A 24,217-nucleotide genomic window follows, 5' to 3' on the forward strand; every position below is an offset into this window, starting at 1 on the left:
AAGAGTCTGGTGCTTAACCAGCTGAGCCACCCAGGTACCCTTTCTTCTTCCACTTTTTTTTTTTTTTTAATGTGAATACACAGTTGTCCCTGTGTTCCTAGGATTGAGCCCCGCATTAGGCTCTTTGTTCAGCAGGGAGCCTGCCTCCCCCTCTCTCTCTGCCTACTTCTTGGCCTACTTGTGATCTCTCTCTGTCAAATAAATAAATAAACTACTTAAAAAAATTTTTTTAAAAATCATGTCTCAGCTGATTCAAGTCTCTCTCATTAGGAAGGGGTTGGATCTACCTTCAAAGGGACCACCTGATTATGCCAGGTTCACCGGGGGTTCCCTCTCTTGATTAACTCAGAGTGAATTAATTAGGGACATTAACTACATGGGCAACACCCTCTCCCCTATGCCATATTCGAGTAGTTGGTAGCAAGTCACAACTTCTGCCCACACTCAAGGAGAGGGAGTCACACAATGGCGCAGATACCAGGGCGGCAAGAATCCCGAGGGCCGTGTTGGAATTAGGGCTCTGACCGATGGCTTGGAGACAGCGGTGCAACTCCTTCGTATACATCCCTTTCACCGTTTTGATTTGTGAAGTGAGTTTCTTACTCAAAAATAAAATAAAATTTTACATCTTTGGAAACTCTGCATGGGAGTTTTATGTCTTTTATGACAGAGACCACTCCGTGTAGTTTTTTGTCCTAACCTCATTGAGTCACTGGGCGATTCCGGTAAGACCATGGACTCTGGGGTCAGGCTGTGGAACTTTAAGGAAGTTATTTCATCTCTCTGTGTCTCGATTTCCTTTTCTGCAAAATGGGGCTGTTATCCCCCATAAGCAGGATGTTGTGAGCACCAAGTGAGCTACTTGCTAACACAAAATCTGAGTGACGGACAGCAGTGCTCGCGTCGGCAGCGCATAAACTTACTGGCAAACAAGAGTAAGCATCTATTTTAGCAGTCGTGGCGCGGCTAGCATGACTCGGCGGATCTGGGCTGGGCTTGGCTAGGCTTGACTCCAAGCTGTGTGTTCGCTTTTGTCCACTTCCTTCTCATTCTCCTGGGGCTAGCAGACGATCCAGAGGAAGTGTCTGCACGGCCACAAAAGACAATCTTCGCAAGCCAGCGGCCAGGAGCCTAAAAGGAAAAGCACAACCGCCAAAGCCTATTTCATGCCTCTGTTTGCCTCCTATGGGCTAACATCCGGGCCAGCCCCAAGGCAGAGACTGAGGTCAAGCCCAATGGCAAGGGGTGATGAAGTATACAGCTTGCTCTAAAGTTAATGCGCAGAAGGGGCCCTCGGGTGGCTCAGTCTGTGGAGCCTCCGACTCCTGGTTTCTGCTCAGGTCACGATCTCATGGGTGTTGAGATCTAGCCATGGGGTTCCCCACTCAGCAGGGAGTCTGCTTGAGGATCCACTCTCCCTTGGCTCTTTCTCCCATTCACACACACATGCGTGGGCTCTCGCTCTCCAATAAATAAATCTTTAAAACCCCCATTAAAATCAATGTGTAAGACATTTAGAGTCATCTCTGGAATATAATAAAAGTTCAATAAATCTCTGTAATCATTGCACCAAATTTTTTTAAAGAGATTTTATCTATTTCACAGACAGAGATCACAAGTAGGCACAGAAGCAGGCAGAGAGAAAGGGGAGGAAGCAGGCTCCCCGCTGAGCAGAGGGCCCAATGCGGGGCTTGATCCCAGGACCCTGGGACCATGACCTGAGCCGAAGGCAGAGGCTTTAACTCCCTGAGCCACCCAGGTGCCCCCGCACCGAATTTTTTAAAAAAGAAATAATATTATTGAATGTTTCTAAGAGGTTTGCTAGTTATGTCAGTAACATTGCTGTACTTCAGAGCAAAGCTGAGGTAGGAATGTGAAATGGAGTAGCCACTCTGGAACACATTTTGGCAGTTTCTTAAAAAGCTAAACACTCATTCCCCACAAGGCCCCAGTTGCACTCCTGGGTATTTATCCCAGATGGAGGAAAACCATGTGCGCCCAAATACATGTGCACAAATGTTCGTAGCAGCTTTATTTGTAATAGACACAATTTGGAAAGAACCCAGAGTCTTTTAATGGGTGAGTGAGTAAACTGTGGAACCTCCCTACCATCTGCAGTAAAAAAGAACCAACTATTGATACACATGATAGATCTCAAGGGAAAAATGCTGAGCGACAAAAGGCAATTTAAAGGCTACCTAGCATATGATTCCATTTACACGGCATTCTCAAATGACAAAAATGATAGAACAGATGAGTGGTTGCCAGGGGTTAGAGACAGACCAGGGGGTGTAGGACTATGGGGGGTAACATGAGGGATCTTCATGGTGAGAGAGCAGTGTTCTGTCTTGATTGGTGGTGGTTACACAAACTACACATGTGGTAAAATTGCATAGAACTACATGTGCACACACACACACACACACACACACACACACACACAAATAAATGCATATAAAACCTGTGAAATCTGGGGGCTCCTGGGTGGCTCAGTGGGTTAAAGCCTCTGCCTTTGGCTCAGGTCATGATCCCAGGGTCCTGGGATCGAGCCCCGCATCGGGCTCTCTGCTCAGCAGGGAGCCTGCTTCCCCCTCTCTCTCTTCCTGCCTCTCCGCCTACTTGTAATTTCTGTCTTTCAAATAAATAAATTAAAAAAAAAATCTTTAAAACCTGTGAAATCTGAATAATGTCGTGGATTATACCAATATTCCTTTCCTGGTTTGGGTATTGTACTATAGTTACATAAGACGTTACCATTGGGGACTACTGGGTTAAGACTACACAAGATCTCTCTGTACTAATTTTACAACCTCTTGTGAATCTATAATTATCTTTTTTTTTTTTTTTTAGAGAGAGAGCAAGCGAAATGCTGTGGGGGGTGCAGAGGGAGAGAGAATCCCATGCACACTCCACCCCAGTGAAGAGTGCAATGTGGGGCTTGATCTCATGACCCTAAGATCACGGGTGACCTGAGCCAAAACCAAGAGTTGGTTGCTTAACCGACTGAGCCACCCAGGTGCTCCAATCTATAATTATTTCAATTTTTTTTTTCAAATTTTGGATGATGTGAAGAAAGACATCTTTTCTCCAAGGTTATAAGAGAGTTCACTCATAGTTTTCTTCTTGTGCTTCTACAGTTCTGTTTTCTACGTGTCTTGAAATTTTTATCAGATTGAAACAGCACCTGTACATCCAACTGCCTATACAACATCCCTTCTTGGAAGTTTCATATGCTTCTCAAAAACTGAACTGAAATAAACTCAGATGCAAACCTGGCTAGGGCCCAGTATTTCCTATCTCAGTGAATGGGCTGCCCTGTGCATTCTTTTTTTTTTTTTAAAGATTCCATTCATTCATTTGACAGAGAGATCACAAGTAGGCAGAGAGGCAGGCGGTGGGGTGGGGGGAAGCAGGCTCCCTGCTGAGCAGAGAACCCGATGTGGGGCTTGATCCTAAGACCCCGAGATCATGACCTGAGCCGAAGGCAGAGGCTTAACCCACTGAGCCACCCAGACACCCCTGCCCTGTGCATTCTTACACAAGCCAGGGATGAGGGGACTCATCCCTGAAAACCTCTCTTCCTTGTGGCCCAACCCACTCCATAATCAATCTTCCATTGAGTTCATTAATTTTGCTTCCTAAGCATCTTTTGGAAACTGTCACTTCTTCCTATCTCTTCTTCCATGGTCACAGTTAAGTTGCTATCAGGTCCTTTGGGATTACTGCAAACTAACTGGCTGCTGTATCCATTGTGACCATCTCTTTCCTGTATCGGGAGAGCTTTTCAAAATGCAAATCTGGTCATATTACATACCCACCCATTCCCTCCTGCCCTCTATAAGGGAGGTATTTATTTATTTATTTATTTATTTGGAGGAAGAGAGAGAGTGAATGGGGAGGGGCAGAGGGGGAGAGAGAGAGAGAGAGAGAGAGAGAGAGAGAGACTCCCTGAAGTCATGACCTGAGCTGAAATCAAGGCCAGTCACTTAAATGACTGAGCCACCCAGGCTTCCCACAAGGGAGGTATTTAAAAGCAACTTTGATGGCTTCTCATTGTGTTTGGTTGGGAAAAGACCAAAATCTTTATTTTTTAAATTATTTTAAAAATTTAAAAAATTTTTTTAGATTTTTTTTTTTTTTAATTTGACAGAGAGAGAGAGATCACAAGTAGGCAGAGAGGCAGGGAGAGAGAGAGGGGGAAGCAAGCTCTCCGCTGAGCAGAGAGCCCGATATGGGGCTCGATTTCAGGACCCTGAGATCATGACCTGAGCTGAAGGCAGAGGCTTATCCCCCACTGAGCCACCCAGGCGCTCCAAGACCAAAATCTTTAAATGGACTTATGGCACTGCATGATTTGATCCTTGTCTGTCACTATTGATTTTGACAACACTCTCCCCCTTAGCCCAGCTAAAATGTTGGTTTGTGTTTTTTCTTAAGATATTTATTTATTTATTTCTGAGAGAGAGAGAGAGAGAACACAAGCTGGGGCAGAGGGAGAGGGAGAACAGACTCCTCACTGAGAAGGGAGCCCAATGCGGGACGAGATCCCAGGACCCCAGGATCATGACGTGAGCAGAAGGCAGAGGCCTAACTGACTGAGCCACCCAGGCGTCCACCGAAATATTTTTCTATTTCATTCTCCATCATTCCATAATCTCTCCTTGCCAGAGGGCCTTTGCACATGCTATTTTCCCTCAGGAATGAGGTTTGGTTTAGTAATTACTGTTTATCCTTTTGCTTACGACTTCCTCAGAGTTGCTTTCCTTGAGTCCCAGTTAAAATATAAGTTTCTCATATATTTGAGAATATATGCTCTCATAATACTATATCCCTTCTGTATACAAATATATTCAAAGCAGTTTTCCATTTTACATTAATGTGTGGTGGTTTTCTTCATATCTATGCCCTGCACTACACAGCCTCATGAAAATTGACTGGTGTCTCTTTTGTTTTTTATAATATCCTCATTGCTTAGCACAGTGCCTGGTATATGGCAAATGATTGAATTAAGGACCGGAGTTCTAATTTAAATGTTTTTCACTAATGCAGGCTTGCAATTGACCAGATGTGGCACATTGGACAGATTACTTAATTTCTCTGAATTGCAGTTTCTTCACAAGTAAAACGAGTGTCTTAATCCAGGATTTCAAGAACGCAGAGTCTAAGACAAAGGCTTTTGTGCCACTATTTTGTTAGAGAGCATGTTAACTCCCAAGAACAGGAGCGAGGAAGAGGGGAAAGGTAAAGGGCAGAGAGACACATCAGAAATGTGTTGTTGAACTTGCCACAGCTCAGTGCTGCTGAGAAATTGTAGAAAAGATCTCAGTGATCCATCTGAGGAGAGAAAGGGGAACTTCAACTACCCACCTGAAGTGCCATTTCCCGTGTCCATACAGGTTCCTCCTCTTGGGCAGGAAGCATGCTGAAGGGCTTTGCTGCTGGGGTGGTTGGTGTTTCCTTGGAGGAGCCCTACCTGGTCTGTAGGATTCTGGTGGCGGTTAATGGGGAACATGACTGCTCCATCCTCAGCAGTCATAAATAGTCACTGTTGTTAGGAATATATATTTTGATTCCCAAAATACCGTATCTTTCTTTCCTTTTTTCCTTCTTTTTCTTTCCAAGTAAGGTGATTTCGAAGTCTAGCTAGTGGAAAATAAGGAAAAGTGCTAGAAAACCTCTGAAAAAATAAATGATGAGGTTATGTAAAAATCTCCTTAATTAATCATTAATGAGCATGCATTTTTTTTTTAAAGATTTTATTTATTTGTCAGAGAGAGTGAGCACAGGCAGACAGAGGCAGAGGGAGAAGCAGGCTCCCCGCCGAGCAAAGAGCCCAATGCGGGACTCGATCCCAGGACGCTGGGATCATGACCTGAGCCAAAGGCAGCAGCTTAACCAACTGAGCCACCCAGGCGTCCCAATGAGCATGCATTTTTGTGGACAAAATACATGCGGCGATTCATTATATTTATTATGTATTGTTTGTAATAGCAAAGAATTGGAAACAATCCTAAATGTCCATCTACAGGGGTTGACTCAAGAAATAAGTACATTACAGGGGTGCCTGGGTTAAAGCCTCTGCCTTCGGCTCAGGTCATGATCCCAGGGTCCCGGGATCGAGCCCCACATTGGGCTCTTTGCTAGGTGGGGAGCCTGCTTCCCTTCCCCTCTCTCTGCCTCTCTCTCTGCCTACTTGTGATCTCTCTGTCAAATAAATAAATAAAATCTTAAAAAAAAAAGAGTTGCATGCTCTACTGATCAAGCCAGCTTCCCAACCCTGATTTTCATAACAATGTTATTCGTTGTCACCTATTTGTTTGTATAAGCACCCAAATATTTCAATACCTACTAAGACATAACTGGGTAAGATGCTAACTAAACTTAGCAAAACCAAGATTTGTTTTTGTAGCTCAAAAGTTCATGAATGGCTTAGCTGGGTGGTACTGCCTGCCTCAGACTCTTTGATGAGACTGCAATCACCTGTGAGCTAAGGACTTGACGGGGGCTGGGAGAGCTGCTTCCCAGAACCACTCACTCCTAGGGCTCTGCGCCTGAGGCCTCAGCTCGTTCCCAGTTGAACCGCTCCATAAAACTGCTTGAATGTTTATGATATGGCTGCCGGCCTCTCGGAGTGAATGATCTGAGAGAGAGAGACAGAGGAGAGGGACAGGGAGCGGCAGCACAAGAAAAGAAGCTGCAGACTTTTATGATCCAGTCTAAATCACACACAGTCACACCTGTCACGGTCTACTCATTTGAAGAGGCAGAGTCAGGCCCACACTCAAGGGAAGGAGAGTTAGGCTTTCTCTTTTCAGAGGAGTATCGGAGAATTTTAAGTATTTTGAAAGCACCCTGGGAGGAGAAGAGAACAACTGAGTGAACAGTGGCAGGGCTGGAAGGAAGATTTTTCACTATATTTATTTTTATACTCCATGATGTATATGTATTTGACTATATGAAACAAATTATTAATTACATATCTTTTAAAAAGAGATATTTTAAGCTATTTGGGAAAGAACTGGGAGAGAAATAAAAGAAAAAAAGGGTTGAAGGGGATGTGAATGGGGGGTCTGTAAGATATGAAAAAGAGAGGGGCTACTTTGTGCTCACCTTGTTCTCTGCCCACCTCAGATTTAGCATTTTCACTTTCTAGGGTTCGGGGTGGTGAGGGTGTGCGGCCAGTAGTTTCGGATAATGGGTTTATGGAGGAGAGAGAACTCTGTAGCGAGAATGTTCTATGCGATAGTTTTACTGTGGGCGTTTATCATTTATTAAAGCGCAAGTCATGTTACAACAGTATTTCTCCTAAGTTATTCTGCAGCCACGGCCTGTGGTCATTGCTGATTTTTCAAAACACCGCATGCCATACGATACCATTTCTGGATGTTTTGTTTATAAGCTCCACCCTTCCGGCCCCCCAAACTCCCACTCAGGTCTGACATCTACGCTCTACCAAAACTTGCATAAACTGTCAAGCACGACGAGAGGATTTCACCTGGTGATAAAATTGGGGAAGATTTAATTTGTACAAAGACGTGGCATGAAACCCAACGGGTTTACTGCCTCTATAAAAAGGTCTTTAAGGTCAAGTGTACCGACGCGTACAGCACTAACTGTACTCACGGCGCCCGGGCACTTTACAAGTCGGGAGGCGAGGAAAAAGTTTTAACCTCTCTTTAATACACGTAGTAAACACTAAAAGCCCACTTTCAAGACATTTAAATGCAGTTATTCCTCCCGAAGGGCCAGGGCGCGTGGGCAGAGAGCGAACTCACTCCTTGCTCCAGCAGCGGCGAGCAAAGTCCTTCCCGCTTCTCTCGCGGACCCCCCGACTCCAGGAGGCGTCCCCGCCCTGCACCCGCTCCTTCCCCCTCGCCCGCGGCCCCCTCGGAGGACAGTGGTGTCTGGGGTGGTAAGGGCATGGCTTGCGGCAGAGCGGTGTCCACCGCCGCAAGGCCACGTCTCCCCCATTCCTGAGGGGCCTCTCCAGTCTCTGGCTGCAGGACCGATTTCTCGACAGGCGAAGGGAGAGACGGACGAAGGGAGAACACGTCACAGGCCACGGCCGGGGGGGACCGCGCGCTCTGCGGCCCCGGGAGGGCGAGCGCCGGCGGAGACCCCAGAGGCAGGGAAGAAGGTCAGAGTCCGCGGATCCCCGCCCTTGCCCCCGCCGCCCGGTCCCCTCCCGGCGCTTCCGGTGCTCTCCCGGCCCGCCCCGCCTCGCGCCGGCTGTGCCACATCCTCCGGTGACGTCACTCAGCGCCGCCATATTGGGAAGGCGCAGCCGCCGCCGCCGCCACCACCTCCTTCTCTACCTAGGAGCTCGGGCTACCTCGGGGCCCGCGGCCGCAGGAGGGAAGAGCTCTTCCTCCACTTCGCCGGCGCCTGGCCCGCCCGTTTCGCCCCGACCCGTCTCCCCATGACTGCCCCCAGCCCAGCTGCCGACGGACGTCGCCCCGGAACCGGGATTTAACACGGAAGCGCGGGTCAGGAGCCGCGGGGGGAGGAGGAGGGAGACCCGGTAGGTCCCGCGTCCGTCTCGGCCCGGCGCGGCGTCTCGGCGGGAGCCATGACCTCGCTGACCCAGCGCAGCTCTGGCCTGGTGCAGCGGCGCACCGAGGCCTCCCGCAACGCCGCCGACAAGGAGCGGGTGGCGGGCGGCGGCGGCGGCAGCGGCGAGGACGACGCGCAGAGTCGCCGCGACGAGCAGGACGACGACGACAAGGGCGACTCCAAGGAAACTCGGCTGACCCTGATGGAGGAGGTGCTCCTGCTGGGCCTCAAGGACCGAGAGGTGCGGGCGCGGCGGGCAGGGCGGGGGCGGCCGGAGTCTGGCGCTCGGCGCTGGGCCCGGGCGCAGGCGGGAGCCCGGCCTCCGGCTCTGCGCGTCTGCCCTCCGGAGTTCCTGAGCAGAGCGTCCAGCCGGCCCGGTCCTTCCAGGTCCTCTCCGCACCGATTGCTTGGATTTCCCTTCCTCCTCACACAGTCACTCCTTTGATTTTGACTCCCTGGCAGTCTGTATGTCTTCCTTCCTTTTTCCGCGTGTTTAACCCTTGTAGACCCCAGGGTACGATTCCACCTGGAGAGACTGCCCGTTAGAGTGAAACACCTGGAACCGAACTCTCCTGGGTTTTGCAGGTTTTAGAATCTGGGAGGGCTCCACGGATCTGCTTTACGGGAGATTAAAAAAAAAAACACCAAAAACAAAACAAACCATACCAAACCAAAACCAAAAAACCCCACCAAACTTAAGGTGTATCGTTTGGAATTTTGAAAAATTTCGGTGAAATGGTCATGGAGGCAAAAGGTTTTTTTACATCTAATAAAGTTAAAAGTCCAACAAAATTCACATGACACCTTCTGGAAAATGACTTCTTAGGTAAAGCTTGCTTTGGGTAAGAGATTAGTACCACTTTTATATTTTGTCAGTTGATTAGTCTGCAGAAAATCTTGACGTCTTAAGGAAGGACTTTTTGGGGGGGGCTGCTTAAAATGTTGGGTTTTGATTTGAAGAAAGGTCTCACAGCCATAGGTGGGTTAAAGTTGCTATACATCTGTCTTCGTGTTGTGACTTCGAAAGATTATTTTACTTTAGTATCTTAAGAGAATTTTCACACATAGAGAACTTGAAGAAAACTGCTGAAGTGGACATGTATATTCTCCTCCTAGGTTCTGTCATTAACGTTTTCCTGTATTTTCTTCATCCCATATCCATTTATTTACAAAAATGACTATTTTTAGAGATTTGCAGCTGATCAGACAGGTGAATGGATATTCTATAATCACATATGGTTTGGTAGTTCTAGAAGCTTGTTTTATCTCTGCATGGAATCTACAAACAGTACATTCTGAGAGTCAGATACAGAAAATACAGAAATATCCAAGTTTTGTTTTGATTTTTAATAGTTTTCCCAATTCACAAAGGTGGGCAAAAAATTTAGTCTTTTTAATACAATTTAGTCTTATTTCACCAAAACTTACTAGATAGAGGTGAGTTTTCTGTGGACTTTGGCCTCCTAGTATTTAGTAATTTAGTGAATTGAAATTTACTTTGATAGAAATGTCTAGAATATTTGCAATACCTAGGTTTCCCATTTGCAAGTTTTAATGATGATCACTTGAAAAGATGTCCCTCTGGTGTTAAAGGGGCTCAGTGTGTTTATTAATTACTGAGTTCTGGAAGCAAACTCTGCAGTTCCTTTTTGTTCTGTGGGAAAACAACCTGCAGATCTTCCTCAGCTTATGATGGGATTATGTTCTGATAAACCCATTATAAATTGAATACTTTAAGTTGAAAATGCATTTAATTAATACCCCTAATCTACCAAACATCATAGCTTAGCTTAGCCTACCTTAAATGTGCTCAGAACCTTTACGTTAGCCTACAGTTGAGCAGAATCCTCTATGACAAAGTGTATTTTATAATGAAATGTTGAATATTTCATGTAATTTATTGAATGGTTTATTGAGAGTGAAAAACAGAATGGTTTTAAGTGTATTGTTAGTTATGCTTGTGATTGCATGGCTGCGCCTAGTAAATTGTATGCCTATCACCAGCCCAGGGAAATAAAAATTTGAAGTATTACTTCTGTGCCGTCATAAAGCTAAAAATTGTTAAGTTGGGGATGGACTGTCGATGTAAGTATCCTAGAAGTGTGATTTTAGGAAGTATTCAACCTGCTTCACAATTTAGAATCTTCACAATATAGAATCTTGGTAATTCACATTTTTCGTTTAACTCTTGATCTTTTTTCTTTGGAATAAAAATAGCATTTTAGAAAATACAGTAAGAATGAAGAAAGCAAGTCATCTATATTCCTGTATGAACATTTTGGTTTATGATAGTTTTCTTAAGGGATACGTCCTGTGCATAAAACTAAAACTTAACAAAACCAAGAAACAAAAACCCCAACTAAAACCCAAATTAGCTTTTGGATTTGAGTCACTTCAAGTGAGAAATTACAGTGAAAAAGTCCCTTTTTTTCCTCAAGTATGTGTTACTGGAAAAGGTAAAGCTAAAGTATATTAACTTGCTATGTTTCTGTACTTGGTTTTCATGAAGATAATCTAAAGAATTTGTTGAAGCTTAATGGTACTTAAAAATGTAGACAGTTTAAATTTCTTTGGTGGCAGGTAATTGAAACCATGTGTTGTGTTCATGTCAGGCATCACTGTACTTTGCTATATTGTGGCTAAGGTCCAGACACAAGCCAGTTCTATTTCTTGTTGATTTCAGTAGTCACATAGAGAAATTTTTTATTTCCCTTTTTGCAGGCAGGAGTTGAAGTGGAGGTAGGTGGGCTTGGGATTTGGCATTGCTTTAGATTTACGTTTTAGGCATTAACCTACATAACTTCTTTTGTCACATCTTTGCAATACTAATAATTAAACTTGTCACCTTCTCCATAAGTTTTGGGAGATTGCTCCACCATGGTTCCCCCCCCCCCCCCAATATCATTCTTTTTAGGAGGTCAGGAATTATTCTTACTGAGAGTCTAGGCATTTATGCTTGTTAATGTTAGATTTTAATTTGTTTAATACTAAGTTCCAAGTTTTAGGCACAGTATATAGCTTCTTAAATACACTGCTTTAGTTTAGCATCCATTTTTGTCATCTTTGGGTACTCTTAAGGTATTAAAACCTAAATTTTAAGGTTAAGCAGGTTATTAATGATAGATTATGTGTGTGTGTGTGAGAACTATTGTATTTGAGTTCAGAGAGTTGAGAAAAAGTGTAAAGAAATTGTAAAGTGGTGAATATTAGTTTTATTTTGACTTTTTTTTTAAGATACTAGTTACTCATGAGGGAGGGGAGAGTGTACTCAGGAGAGAGCACAAGAGGGGCCGGAGGGGCAGAAGCTGGGAGCCTGGGACATGACCTGAGCCTAAGGCAGACGCTTAGCCCACTGGGCCACCCAGGAGCCCCTTACTTTGACTTAAAACAAAAACTGAGACATTATAGATTTTTAAAAATATTTTTTGTTCAGTAATGTGTGCAGGAAAGTGCACATAGGTGTGATGAATTTTCACAAACTGAACACAACTGTTAAACAGCACCTAGATCAAGAAACAGAGCATGACCACTTTCCAGAAGCCCCACTCATGCCTTTCTAGTTACTTCCTATTCCTCAAGGGTAGCCACTAGCTTTACTTAAGAATTTAGCATAGAATAATTTTTGTTCGTTTTTAAAAAAAAGATTTTATTTGTTTAACAGAGATCACAAGTAGGCAGAGAGGCAGGAAAAGAGAGGGGGAAACAGGCTCCCTGCCAAGCAGAGAGCCGGTTGCTGGGCTTGATCCCAGGACCCTGAGATCATGACCTGAGCCGAAGGCAGAGGCTTAACTGAGCCACCCAGGTGCCCCAATTTTTGTTCATTTTTGTACTTCCATTTGCATTTTTTGCTTTGGATTGTGACACTCATCCATATTGTATAGGTTGTCATTTATTCATTTTCTTTGAATTATCAGTCTTTAACACATCTGTAATTTACAATATTTAAAAAATGACATTGACTTACATCCTGAATCTAGTGTCCCTCCCGTCCTCTCTTCACTGAGCAGAAGGCTCGGCTCACCAACAAACAGATGGTGTGGCCTCAGATTACCTATTGGGAGTGACTCTAAAGTCATTGTGAGGAATTTTTTCTTTCTTGAATTTAGGTACACTTTTTACCATTTTTACCAATGATTTTCCTCTGTGGCTTTTATTAAAATACAGATGCTAAGTCTCTCTGGTGATTCTGGTGCTCAGTCTGGATTGAGCATCAGTGACGTAGTTACTGAAGTAAATCTTCAGAGGCCACAGCAAGGATGGCTGATAGGTTTAAATTTGAATTCAACTTCCAAATTAGCAAGATTCCTGTAATCTTCCCCTGTGTTTGAAGCCTAAGGGCAGCTGATGAGCCACATATTTTCCTTTCCCTGACTTTTGATTTTTCCATAGATGCCTCCAAGAGTCAATAGAGTTTGCAGAATGCCTCATGCAGAATTACCTCAATATGGGGTGTCATTTTTTTTTTCACTTTACTTATTTCCTTAGGATATCATTATTGTATTTATTATATCTATTAAAAATTTTTATTTTATTTCTTTTTTTAAAGATTTATTTATTTGACAGAGAGGGAGAGCACAGCAGGGGGAGCAGGAGAGGGAGAAGCAGACTCTCCGCTGAGCAGGGAGCCCAGTGCGAGGCTCCATCCCAGACTGTGGGATCGTGATCTGAGTGGAAGGCACATGCCTAACTGACTGAGCCACCCAGGCACCCCTATTAAAAAATTTTAATTGAAGTATAATTGACATAATAGTTTTAGGTGTATAACAGTGGTTTGACAATTATAAACATTTCAAAATGCTCACGTTGGTAAGTTTAGTTACCATCTGTCAACATACAAAATTATTATCATATTATTGACTAATCCCCTACGTTGTACTCTCTATCCCCTTGACTTATTTTATTCTGATTTATTTATTCAAGTAGGCTCCCTGCCCAGTGTGGAGCCCAACGTGGGGCTTGAACTGATGACCCTGAAATCAAGATCTGAGCTGAGATCGAGTCTGACCTGTAACTGAGTCACCCAGGCGCCCCTTGAGTTACATAACTGGAAGTCCCCTCAACCTATTTCACTCATCCCCCTCACCTGCTGCCCTCTAGCAACCACCAGTTTGTTCTTTCTGTTTATGAGTGTTTCTGTTTCTATTTTTGTTTATTTGGGTGTTAGATACTTTTAAATATTTTCATTGATGGCAGATCTTCTTGCTTTAATGTTGGATTTAATTATTTTAAGTGGCCGGGTATAATTTAGAGTGTGCCTGTGCAGTAGTAGAAGTGGAAAGAGGTGTTGTAGTCTTTGTCTGAGATGTATCTTCTGTTTTGCATATATTCTTTAAGCCCCCTGACCCTCAAAGTTATTTAAAATGGAGAAATAATTCTCTCCCATGGTTCTGATTGGACTGTTGTAGACATTTATTGTTTTACTCCCTACCACATTGTGTCCCTTCTCTCTCCTTACCCCTCCTTCTCTTCCTTTTATAGGGATTCCCCCATTGTGTCTAGCCCTAGGATGCCCGATTGAAGCATTTACCCCTCCCCTTTGTAGTACAGTCACACCTAAGCTTTTCCACTCAGATAATTTCTTCCAGGACTTTGGATCTTGATAGTGGAACAGGCCGTGGGGTTTTTGATGACCTATCAAGTGGTGCCAGTGGGTGGATCAGAATGTTTTCTGACTCAATTCCTTGAGATCAGACTATCCTCTGAAATGGTTCTTTGAGCTTCTTTCTCCCTGGCCCATTGATGCTGTCTTTTCCATCTTAGTTTTCCATGTACCTTTCCTCTAGTTTTCCGTTTTGTTTTGTTTTTATTTGTTTTTTGTCTGTTTTTAAATAAGCTCTACCCCCACGTGGGGCTCAAATGCACAAAGCCAAGATCAAGAGTCGCCTGCTTTACTGATTGAGCCAGCCAGGCACCCCTTCAGGCACCTTTCAGTTCTGTAATCTTCAAGATCCTTGCATTAAAGTCTGTTTTTTTTTAAAGATTTTATTTATTTGAGAGAGAGAGTGTGCACTAGCGGAGAGGAGAGGGAGAAGCAGGATCCTCGCTCAGTAAGGAGCCCGATGCAGATTGATCCCAGGATCCTGGGATCGTGACCTGAGCTGAAGGCAGACGCTCAACTGACTGAGCCACTCACACACCCTAAAGTCTTAAACTTTTTTTTTTTTTAAAGATTTTATTTATTTATTTGACACAGAGAGGTTATAAGTAGATAGAGAGGCAGGCAGAGAGAGAGAGGGAAGCAGGCTCCCCGCTGAGCAGAGAGCCTGATACGGGACTTGATCCCAGGACCCCGAGATCATGACTCAAGCCGAAGGCAGCGGCTTAAGCCACTGAGCCACCCAGGCGCCCCTAAAGTCTTAAACTTTTTAAGGGCCCCTGCCTGGCTTAGTCAGGTGGAGTGTGTGACTCTTGATTTTGGGGTTATGAGCTTGGGTTGTGAGCTCGAGTGCCACATTGGGTATAGAGAATACTTAAAAAAAATTTTTTTTAAAGTCTTTTTTAAAAGATAGCCATAGTCTATGATTTTTTTTAAAGATTTTGTTTATTTATTTGACAGAGATCACAAGTAGGCAGAGAGGCAGGCTGAGAGAGAGAGGAGGAAGCAGGCTCCCTGCCAAGCAGAGAGCCCGACATGGGACTTGATCCCAGGACCCTGAGATCAGGACCTGAACTGAAGGCAGAGGCTTAACCCACTGAGCCACCCAGGTGCCCAGCCATAGTCTGTTACTAATGTTTCTAATGCTTGTAGACAAGAACCTTAATGCAGTAATTCATCCTGTAGCTTGAAAAATTAGTAGGTGGTTCAGCTGAATAATACACACTAATATAAAATAGTTAAGTAACTAAAGTGATGGAATTGACTTTTGTGTGGCCTTTAAACTGGCTGCAAAGATTGATCACAGAGATGTTCCAGTTTGGAATAAGGTTCTTAAGGTCACTATTTTGAAATACAGTACTTATCAAGATGTGTGGTTTTATTTAAAAATCTTTCTCTGCATGCAGTGATATATACCATCTTTGCGTAGTAAGTTTGTTAACTAGAAATCATTCTGCAGATACTCAGAATTTCTACATGTGCTAAGATTTTAGTAACTTAAAATCTAATAAAAGCTTCTGAGCTTTGGAATTTTATGATTCCTTTATTAGTACAAATAATCTTTTTTTCATATTTTTAAAAGATTGAATTTTCATTTTTTTCCAGTGTATTTAAGAGTAGGTACACAGTATAAGACACACAGGAGGGGCGCCTGGGTGGCTCAGTGGATTAAGCCGCTGCCTTCGGCTCAGGTCGTGGTCTCAGGGTCCTGGGATCGAGCCCCGCATCGGGCTCTCTGCTCCACAGGGAGCCTGCTTCCTCCTCTCTCTGTCTGCCTCTCTGCCTACTTGTGATCTCTCTCTCTCTCTGTCAAATAAATAAATAAAATCTAAAAAAAAAAAAAAAAAAAAAAAGACACACAGGATCTCAGAAATTAGTTTTTGGAGTTCATCGAACCATTTGTTCCTTTTCTTTTTTTTTAAAGATTTTTATTTATTTGACAGAGGGCACAAGCAGGGGGAGCAGCAGGCAAAGGGAGAGGAAGAAGCAAGCTCTCTGCTGAGCAGGGAGCCTGATGTGGGGTTTGATCCCAGGACCCTGGGATCATGACCAGAGTAACCGGAGCCCAAGGCAGTCGCTTAACCAACTGAGCCACCTCGTTGCCCCCCATTTATACCTTTTTTTTTTTTTTTTAAGATTTTATTTATTCATTTGACAGGCAGAGATCACAAGTAGGCAGAGAGGCAGGCAGAGAGAGAGGGGAAGCAGGCTCCCCACTGAGCAGAGAGCCTGATGTGGGGCTCAATCCCAGGACACTGAGATCGTGACCTGAGCCGAAGGCAGAGGCTTAACCCACTGAGCTACCCAGGCATCCCCGTTATACCTTAAAAAAAAATCTTGTGCTATTGAAATTATTTTTGGTGCTTTGGGGTTCTTTCACAGTTGGCTAACATACTCACTAATCTTATAAGCCATCTTAATATTTGATAATGTATTAATTAATTTTAAACCATCTGATGGTCCCTGTATGGATCATTTGATACATGATATACAATGTTTCCAAGTGTTTGATATACTTTAGAATTACTGTTTTTTTTTCTTTACTTTGAAATTATTTTGATTGAAGTTTGACATACTTGATATTTAAAGAAATACACTGTTACAGTATCAGCTTATGTGTAAGTCTCAAAGACTTAATCATGCTTTTCCTGTTAAGTCATGGTACATTTTTGGCCCAACACTCCTCTGTATCCATGCAAACTTTTCCTACTTTTTATCAGCATAATTTTTCTGGTATTAATCAGAGTAAATGGTGTTATTCAAAGTTGCTATAGTCTTTGTTTTTAGGTCATTCTGTTTTCATGAGAGTCTCCTTTTAAAGCAACACAAAGATTGTGCTTGTCCCGTTTCTTCCATTTACTGAGTATAAACACAAGTGCCAAAGGTGAGAGTCTGGTTTCATTTTGAATCGATGTCTGTGGCTTTAGGTTTCTTTAATCAAAGATTGAAAGACTGCTGCCGGTTTCAGTAGCATGTGCAGCATTATAATGCAATTTGGTAAATATTGGGGTTTTAATTTAGGTATTACAGGTATATATAGAAAATAGTCTGCTGCTCTTTTTGTTTGGTAAGCCTCTGAGCTGTAAGAATACCATCATGATTAAAGTACATTATGTTACTAGAAAGAATGCTTCTGGTAAATACATTTTTAAACTTAAATTTTAAAAAGTTCATTTATAATTTATAAATATAATATAAATTATAATTTATAATTCTGTATTTTTCTGGAGAAAGAGGACATAGCTTTCACCATAATACTGATTTTAGTTTAATTTTTTGGTTTTGCATTGTTTTCTTTTTTTTTTTTAATTCTGTTTTTTAAGTAATTTCTACACCCATTGTGAGCCTTGAACTCACAATCCTGAGAGCCAGTTGAATGCTCCACCCACTGAGCCAGTCAAGGACCCTGCTTTTTTTTTTTTTAAATTAAAAATTTTTTTACTTCATTTATTTTTTTAAGAGCGGGAGTGGGGGAGGAACAGAGGGAGAGGGAATCCTAAGTAGGCTCCACTCCAACATAGTACAAGCAGGGTCTTATTTTACCACCTTGAGATCATGACCTGAGTGGAAACTTAAGGTGCTCAACTGACTGAGCCACCCTGGGGCCCCCTTGTCTTTTTTTTCTTCTTGAAAACTTAACTACAGAAAATTCCAGGTTTCAGAGTTGCAGTGAGTTGGATTTGAGTTGTTGAGATTCGAGGTTGGGGGGGCGCTTGGGTGTCTCAGTGGGTTAAGCCTCTGTCTTTGGATAAGGTCATGATCTCAGGGTCCTGGGATGAAGCCCCACATTGGGCTCTCTGCTCGGCAGGGAGCCTGCCCCCCCCCCCCCCCCCCCCCCGCTTGCCTCTCTGCCTACTTGTGATCTCTGTCAAATAAAAAATAAAATCTTAAAAAAAAAAAAAAAAAGATTTGAGGTAGGAAGCTGATGTTTGTGTACCCTGGTCATCTTGTTGAATGGCATCACAAGCTGTGTAACTACCACATCTAAAATTCCAACAATGTTCATCATTTTTTGTCAGATATTTACTGAGCCAGACCCTTCACTAGGTACGAACACTAGAAAGAAGATCTCTATTTTCAGACCCATTTTATTTTAGTTCTGTATGTGAAAACTTATAGTAAACTACGAAACTAAATTGTGTTGCTGTTCTAGAATTTTTTGGTAGTGAATATCTCTCCTGGCATATACTGTTACTCAATAAGTGTTAAGTAAATCATGTATTTCTGATGGGGGTATTGTGATCCCTAGGGATCCCAGTTGGTTCTGGGATGGTGAAAAGTTCTTACTCTTTTTATATATAAGTATAAATATACATAGGTCATATAAACAGATGGTGTATCTATCTTATTAAAATTTCACGGGGGTGACAGTGGTTAGGGAAAAAAGTCTGAAAAGGCTCATTTAGGGAGCAAAAATGGAGAATAGTTGAGAAACACTGAAATGAATCAATATTGAAAATACTGTTTGTGCTCTTACCTGAGGTTTAGAAAATTCTGTTAGGATTTTTTTTTTAAATTTTTATTTATTTGTCAGAGAGAGAGCACACATACAGGCAGAGTGGCAGGCAGAGACGGAAGGAGGCTCCCCGCCGAGCAGGGAGCCCGACACAGGACTGGATCCCAGGATACCAGGATCACGACCTGAGCTGAAGGCAGCCGCCCAACTGACTGAGCCACTCAGGTGTCCCAGGAATTTTTATTGTAATAGAATTTGGCTTCTAGTTCAGTAGTAGGAAGAACAATTTTAGCATACAGTTATAGGAGATTGTGAGTGAATTTTAAGATGAAAGTTATTTTTGGTGGTTAATAATGTATAGGTAAAGTTTTGTGTGTCATCCCTCTGCCCCTTATCCCCCAGTATCTTCTAGGAGGGGGCTGGAAATTAAAGGACTGCATATAAATTCCTAATGGTTATTTTTACTCTGATTTCATTTTCTGATTTCAGTTTCTTAAACACAGCTGTTAAGATTTTATGCTCTATTAACAAAATAAGCTCAAAATAGCATTTAAGAATTATACTTTAAGAAAAAAAAAGAATTGAACTGAAATTTCAGTTCACTGAATTGAGCTTATCCTTTAATTTTTGGGTGTATATTGTATAAAATGGAAGCAGGTTTAGTGTCCAAATATTCAGAGTTAATCCAGTTATTGAACACATTCTGTATGTTGGTCTCTTCTTGGTGGTGGGGTTTCAGAGAAAAATCTCTTAACCCTCAAGGAGCATTCAGTCTTTGTAGAGGATATATGTGCACATGATTTCTATAAAAAAGATCACTGCCTTGAATGGAAGTACATGTTAAGTGCAGTGTGGACATAATGGGGTTGCCTTGGGTCAGGAGTGAAAACACTGTGCCGTGTTCTTGGCTCCCTCCTTGCCCTTGACTAATTAGAAAAACTAGGATAAATGATTTAAATTCTTAGACCCTCAGTTTTCTCCTGGGCAAAATGGGCCCACATTTGTGGGCTGTTCCATAGCCTATAGATTATAGGGACCCTGTGAAGTGGCATTATGTATAAGTGCTTCTACCTCTCCCTCTGCCTGCTTGTGCTTTCTCTGTCAAATAAATAAAATCTTAGAAAAAAAGAAAACAAAAGAAACCTGCAAAGTGCTGAACAAAGTGCTAGGTAATTACTCTAGCCTTCAGAAGTGACTTAAAATTTATAGTGGTATTGATAAGTATTTAATATTTTCCTATTTTTGTTGTTTCTTGACCCTCTTGTACTTCATCTGCTTGGTTGAGTAGAACACTCCTGTTCTAACCCTTGTGATCACCATTTCTTCCCACCTTTCTGTGGTCCTACTGCCTGTTTTTGATGCCCTCCTCCGCGGGTGGGGAGTTCTTGCTCCCTGACTTAAAGGCCAGGACCTTCTCTTTAGGATTGTAGGGCCGGGTTCTCTGGAGGAGGCATTGGCCCACAGTCCTTTCTTTGGTATTTTATTTCATTGAAAAGGGTTTTCCTATTTCCTTCCTGTCTTTTAATTTATTTTTCATTTTTTTTCCTCACTGTAGATTGTTTGGCTACCAAGGCCCTTTCCCTGAGGGGGTTGAGAGTGGGGAGATGTGGGAACAGCAATTTCCAAAGTTGCACTAAATTGCAAAATTGTACTTCATGCAAGGCTTTTTGTTAATGAGTTTAGGAATAAAGTAACAAGAAAAGTCTTGGTCTTCACAAGTTTATAGTCTAGTACTGGAGGGACAAAACGTGTGAATTAACGTACCAGCCGCATCCTAAGTGCCACTTGGGTAGTGGAGACAGTGCATTTTTAGTTCAGAGGAAGTAGCGAATTAGGCTGAGGCTGTCCAGGAGGGTGTCAGGAGCAGAGGGGAGTCGAGCTGGGCATTATACTACTTATAGAAGGATGGGCATTCCATTCTAGGAGAGGAGGGGGAGCTGGGGCTTGCAACAGAATTCTATTCATGAAGGAGTTTGAAGCTGACTGGAAATTCTTTTGATTGTCACAGATAATCATTTAAGGAGGCATCTCAACCAGGCGTCCCATGCGTCTATGAAATTTTAAATTAGAAAATTGTTTTAACATACATTGGACTGACTTTCATAAAATACTGGATTTGTTTAGAAATTTTTGTGTGTAAGTTTGAACTTAAAGTAATCTGTCTATCCATCATCCATCTCTCGTTCTCAAATAGTTGAGGATCTTGTATGAACCTGGAAGTGTCCTGACTGCTGAGCTAGAAACATTAAAATGGTTCCATTCCACAGTCTCCACAGTCTTAATTGTGAATAATAGGCCTGAAAGAGTAAAAGGAAAGCTATAGGTTCTTGATTTTTAATTTTTTTTTATTGTGGCAAAATATATGTCACATAAAATTTATGATTGAACCATTTTAAAGTGTACAATTCAGTGGCATTAAGGACATTCAGATTGTTGTGATGGTGCAACCATCATCACTAACCATCTGTAGAACTTTTTCATTGTTATAGACTATACCCATTAAACACTAACTCATTTCCCCCTTCCCCTAGGCTCTGGCACCTCTACGGATGATCCCCAACTTGCAGTGGTCTGACTTAAAATTTTTTGGTTTTATGATGATGTGAAAGGGATATGCATTCAGTAGAAACCGCACTTTGAATTTTGATCTTTTCCCAGGCTAGCGATGTGGCTGATGATACTCTCCCTTTATACTGGGCAGAGGATCGTGAGCAGCAGCTGCCAGTCAGCCCTGTGGTCACCAGGGTAAACAACTGATAAACTTGGAACTGTTCGGAACCATACAGCCATTCTGTTCGTTCACTTTCAGTACAGTTTTCAATAAATTACACGAGATATTGAATACTTTATTATAAAATGGGCCTTGTGTTAGTGATTTTGCCCAATTAAAGGCTAATTTTCTGGGCCTGTGTAAGGTAGGCTGGGCTAAACTATGGTGTTCGGTAAGTTTAGGTGTATTAAATGCATTTTTAGCTTACAATTATATTTTCAACTTTGTGGGATTTATTGTACGTAAGTTGAGGAAGATCTGTATTCTACTTCTTTTATCTCTGAATTTGACTATCCTGGGTACTATGCACAAGTGAAGTCATGTGTTTGTCCTTCTGTGTCTGTTTCACTTCGCGTAGTATTTTCACAGTTTGTTCATATGGTGTGTATCGGAAATTTTATTCCTTTCTATGGCTAATCTTACTCTGTTATATGTATGTACTGCATTTTGTTTATCCGTTCATTTGGTCATGGGCATTTTGGTTGTTTCTGCTTTTTAGCTATTGTAAGTTTGCTTTGAACATTGTTGTACAAATATCTCTTTTGAGTCCCTGCTTCAGTTCTTTTGGCTATATAACTTAGAAGAGGATTTCTAGGACATCTGGTAATTCTGTGTTTAATTTTTTGAAGAACTACCATATTGTTTTCAGCAGTGGTTGGGCCAGTTGACATTGCCAGCAGCAGTGCACAAGGATTGTAATTTCTGCATGTCCTAGCCAATATTTGTTTGTTTGTTTTGGATGATAGCCATTGTAATAGGTGTTAAATGGTTTTAATTTGTATTTCTCTAATGATTGGTGATGTTGAACATCTTTTTATGTGCTTACTGGCCATTTGTATGTCATCTTTGGAGAAATACCTATTCAAGTCTTTTTTTTTTAAATAAAGATTTTTATTTATTTATTTGACAGACAGAGATCACAAGTAGGCAGAGAGGCAGGCAGAGAGAGGAAGGGAAGCAGGCTCCCCGCTGAGCAGAGAGCCCAGTGGGGGACCCTGGGATCATGACCTGAGCTGAAAGCAGAGGCTTTAACCCACTGAGCCATCCAGGTGTCCCCAAGTCTTTTTTTTTTTTTTTTTAAAGTTTTAATTTATTTATTTGACAGACAGAGATCATAAGTAGGCAGGGAGGCAGGCAGAGGGAGAGGGGGAAGGAGGCTCCCCTCTGAGTAGAGAGCCTGATGCCGGGCTTGATTCCAGGACCCTGAGACCATGACCTGAGCTGAAGGCAGATGCTTAACCCACTGAGCCACCCAGCTCCCCCCATTCGAGTCTTTTGCCTGTTTTTATTTTTTGCCTTTTTTTTTTTTTTAAGATTTTATTTATTTGACAGAGAATGAGGGGGAGAGGGAGAGAGCACAAGCAGGGGAGCAGCAGAGGAAGTGGGAGAAGCAGAATTCCTGCTGAGCAGGGAGCCCAACTCTGGGCTCAATTCCAGGACACTGGGATCATGACCCCTGTCAAAGGCAGATGCCGAACTGACTGAGCCACCCAGGTGCCCCCTTTTGCCTGTTTTTTAAAGTCAGTTTGTTTGTTTTTGAGATTTAGAGGTTCTTAATATATTCTGGGTATTAATCCCTTAGTAAATACGTGATTTGCAGATATTTTCTCCTATTATGTAGGTTTCTTTTTACTATGTTGGTAGTGTCCTTTGATCTATAAGTTTTTAACGTTGATTAAGTCTGCTTTATTTTTTTTTCTTTGTTGCCTATGCTTTTGGTGGAACATCCAAGAAGTCATTTCAAGATTTAATGTCTTGAAGCTTTTCTGCTGTGTTTCCTTCCATTAGTTCTATAGTTTCAACTCTCTTGTTTAGGTCTTTGATCATTTTGAGTTAGTTTTTGTGTATGGTATAAAGTAAGGGTCTAACTTCATTCTTTTGCATATGGATACCCAGGTATGTCAGCAGCATTTGCTGACAAGATTGTCCTTTCTCCATTGAATGTGGCATGCTTGTCAAAAATCACAGGACCATACATGCAAGGATTTATTTCTGGGCCCTATTGTAGTCCATGGGTCTGTATGTCCTTATGACTGTAGCACATTGTTTTGGTTATTGTAGCTTTGTAATAAGTTTTGAAAGCGGGAATTGTGAATCCTTCAACTTTGTTCAAGCTGTAAGTTTTTGAAAATGGGGAAAAAAAACCCGTTGATCTGCCTAAAAGTTTAGAGCCCTTGAAAAGAGCTCAGAAATCCGATTCAGACAGTATCCTAAAGTCTGTTGACTTGTCTTTATATAAACTGTCTGCTGATCTTGTCCTGGGTTGGGAAGGTGTTTAGGAAATTCAGAAGGAAAAAAAAAAAAAGGAAATTCAGAAAAAGAGATCCAGTATCCAGGTATTTATACTTAACCTTATGTATGTTTACCTTAGTACTTCAGTAGGCAGTTGCAAATCTGGGTTTCTGGAAATGGAGATTTGGAGCTGCATCTTTCCCCTGAGATGGTTCCTGTACTTCCTGTCATAGTCCATTCTCCTTTAGCCACACAGTTGCTTAGGTCACACTCCATAGCTTTCTCTTTCACTGTCCACATCCAGTAGGTAACTCAGTCTGCATTCTTTGAATTTGTCTTCTCCTCTCCCATTTTCAAGGTGACTGCCTTACTTCTGGTCCTCACTTATTCTCCCCTAGATTGATTCTCCTCAGTGACTGTTTAAAATGTTCACCACTCCCTTAAAGTCTCTTGTTTTACTCCTTCCTTGCTGAGTCTGTGTATCAAGAGTCTTCCCTTATCTCTCTTCCCCCATCTACCTTTATCTACCACTCCTGTCTGTTGGGGGGGGGGGGCTTCTACTTAAAATTAACCCCCTTCCCCAGGTCAGTATATTCTCCTTCTTTGGGAA

General features: G+C 42.4%; 1 protein-coding gene across 1 annotated transcript in view; it reads left to right on the forward strand.

The window, feature by feature from the left end:
• The first annotated feature begins 8,295 nt into the window (after positions 1-8,295).
• GOLPH3 (golgi phosphoprotein 3) overlaps positions 8,296-24,217 on the forward strand; it is a 61,676-nt gene continuing 45,754 nt past the window's right edge. Inside the window, exon 1 of the mRNA XM_046000638.1 lies at positions 8,296-8,794. Coding sequence (XP_045856594.1) covers positions 8,570-8,794 — 225 coding nt within the window. The 5' untranslated portion in view covers positions 8,296-8,569. The remainder of the gene's footprint in view (positions 8,795-24,217) is intronic.

This window comes from Meles meles, chromosome 3 (genome assembly GCF_922984935.1).
Source record: "Meles meles chromosome 3, mMelMel3.1 paternal haplotype, whole genome shotgun sequence".
NCBI lineage: Eukaryota > Metazoa > Chordata > Mammalia > Carnivora > Mustelidae > Meles > Meles meles.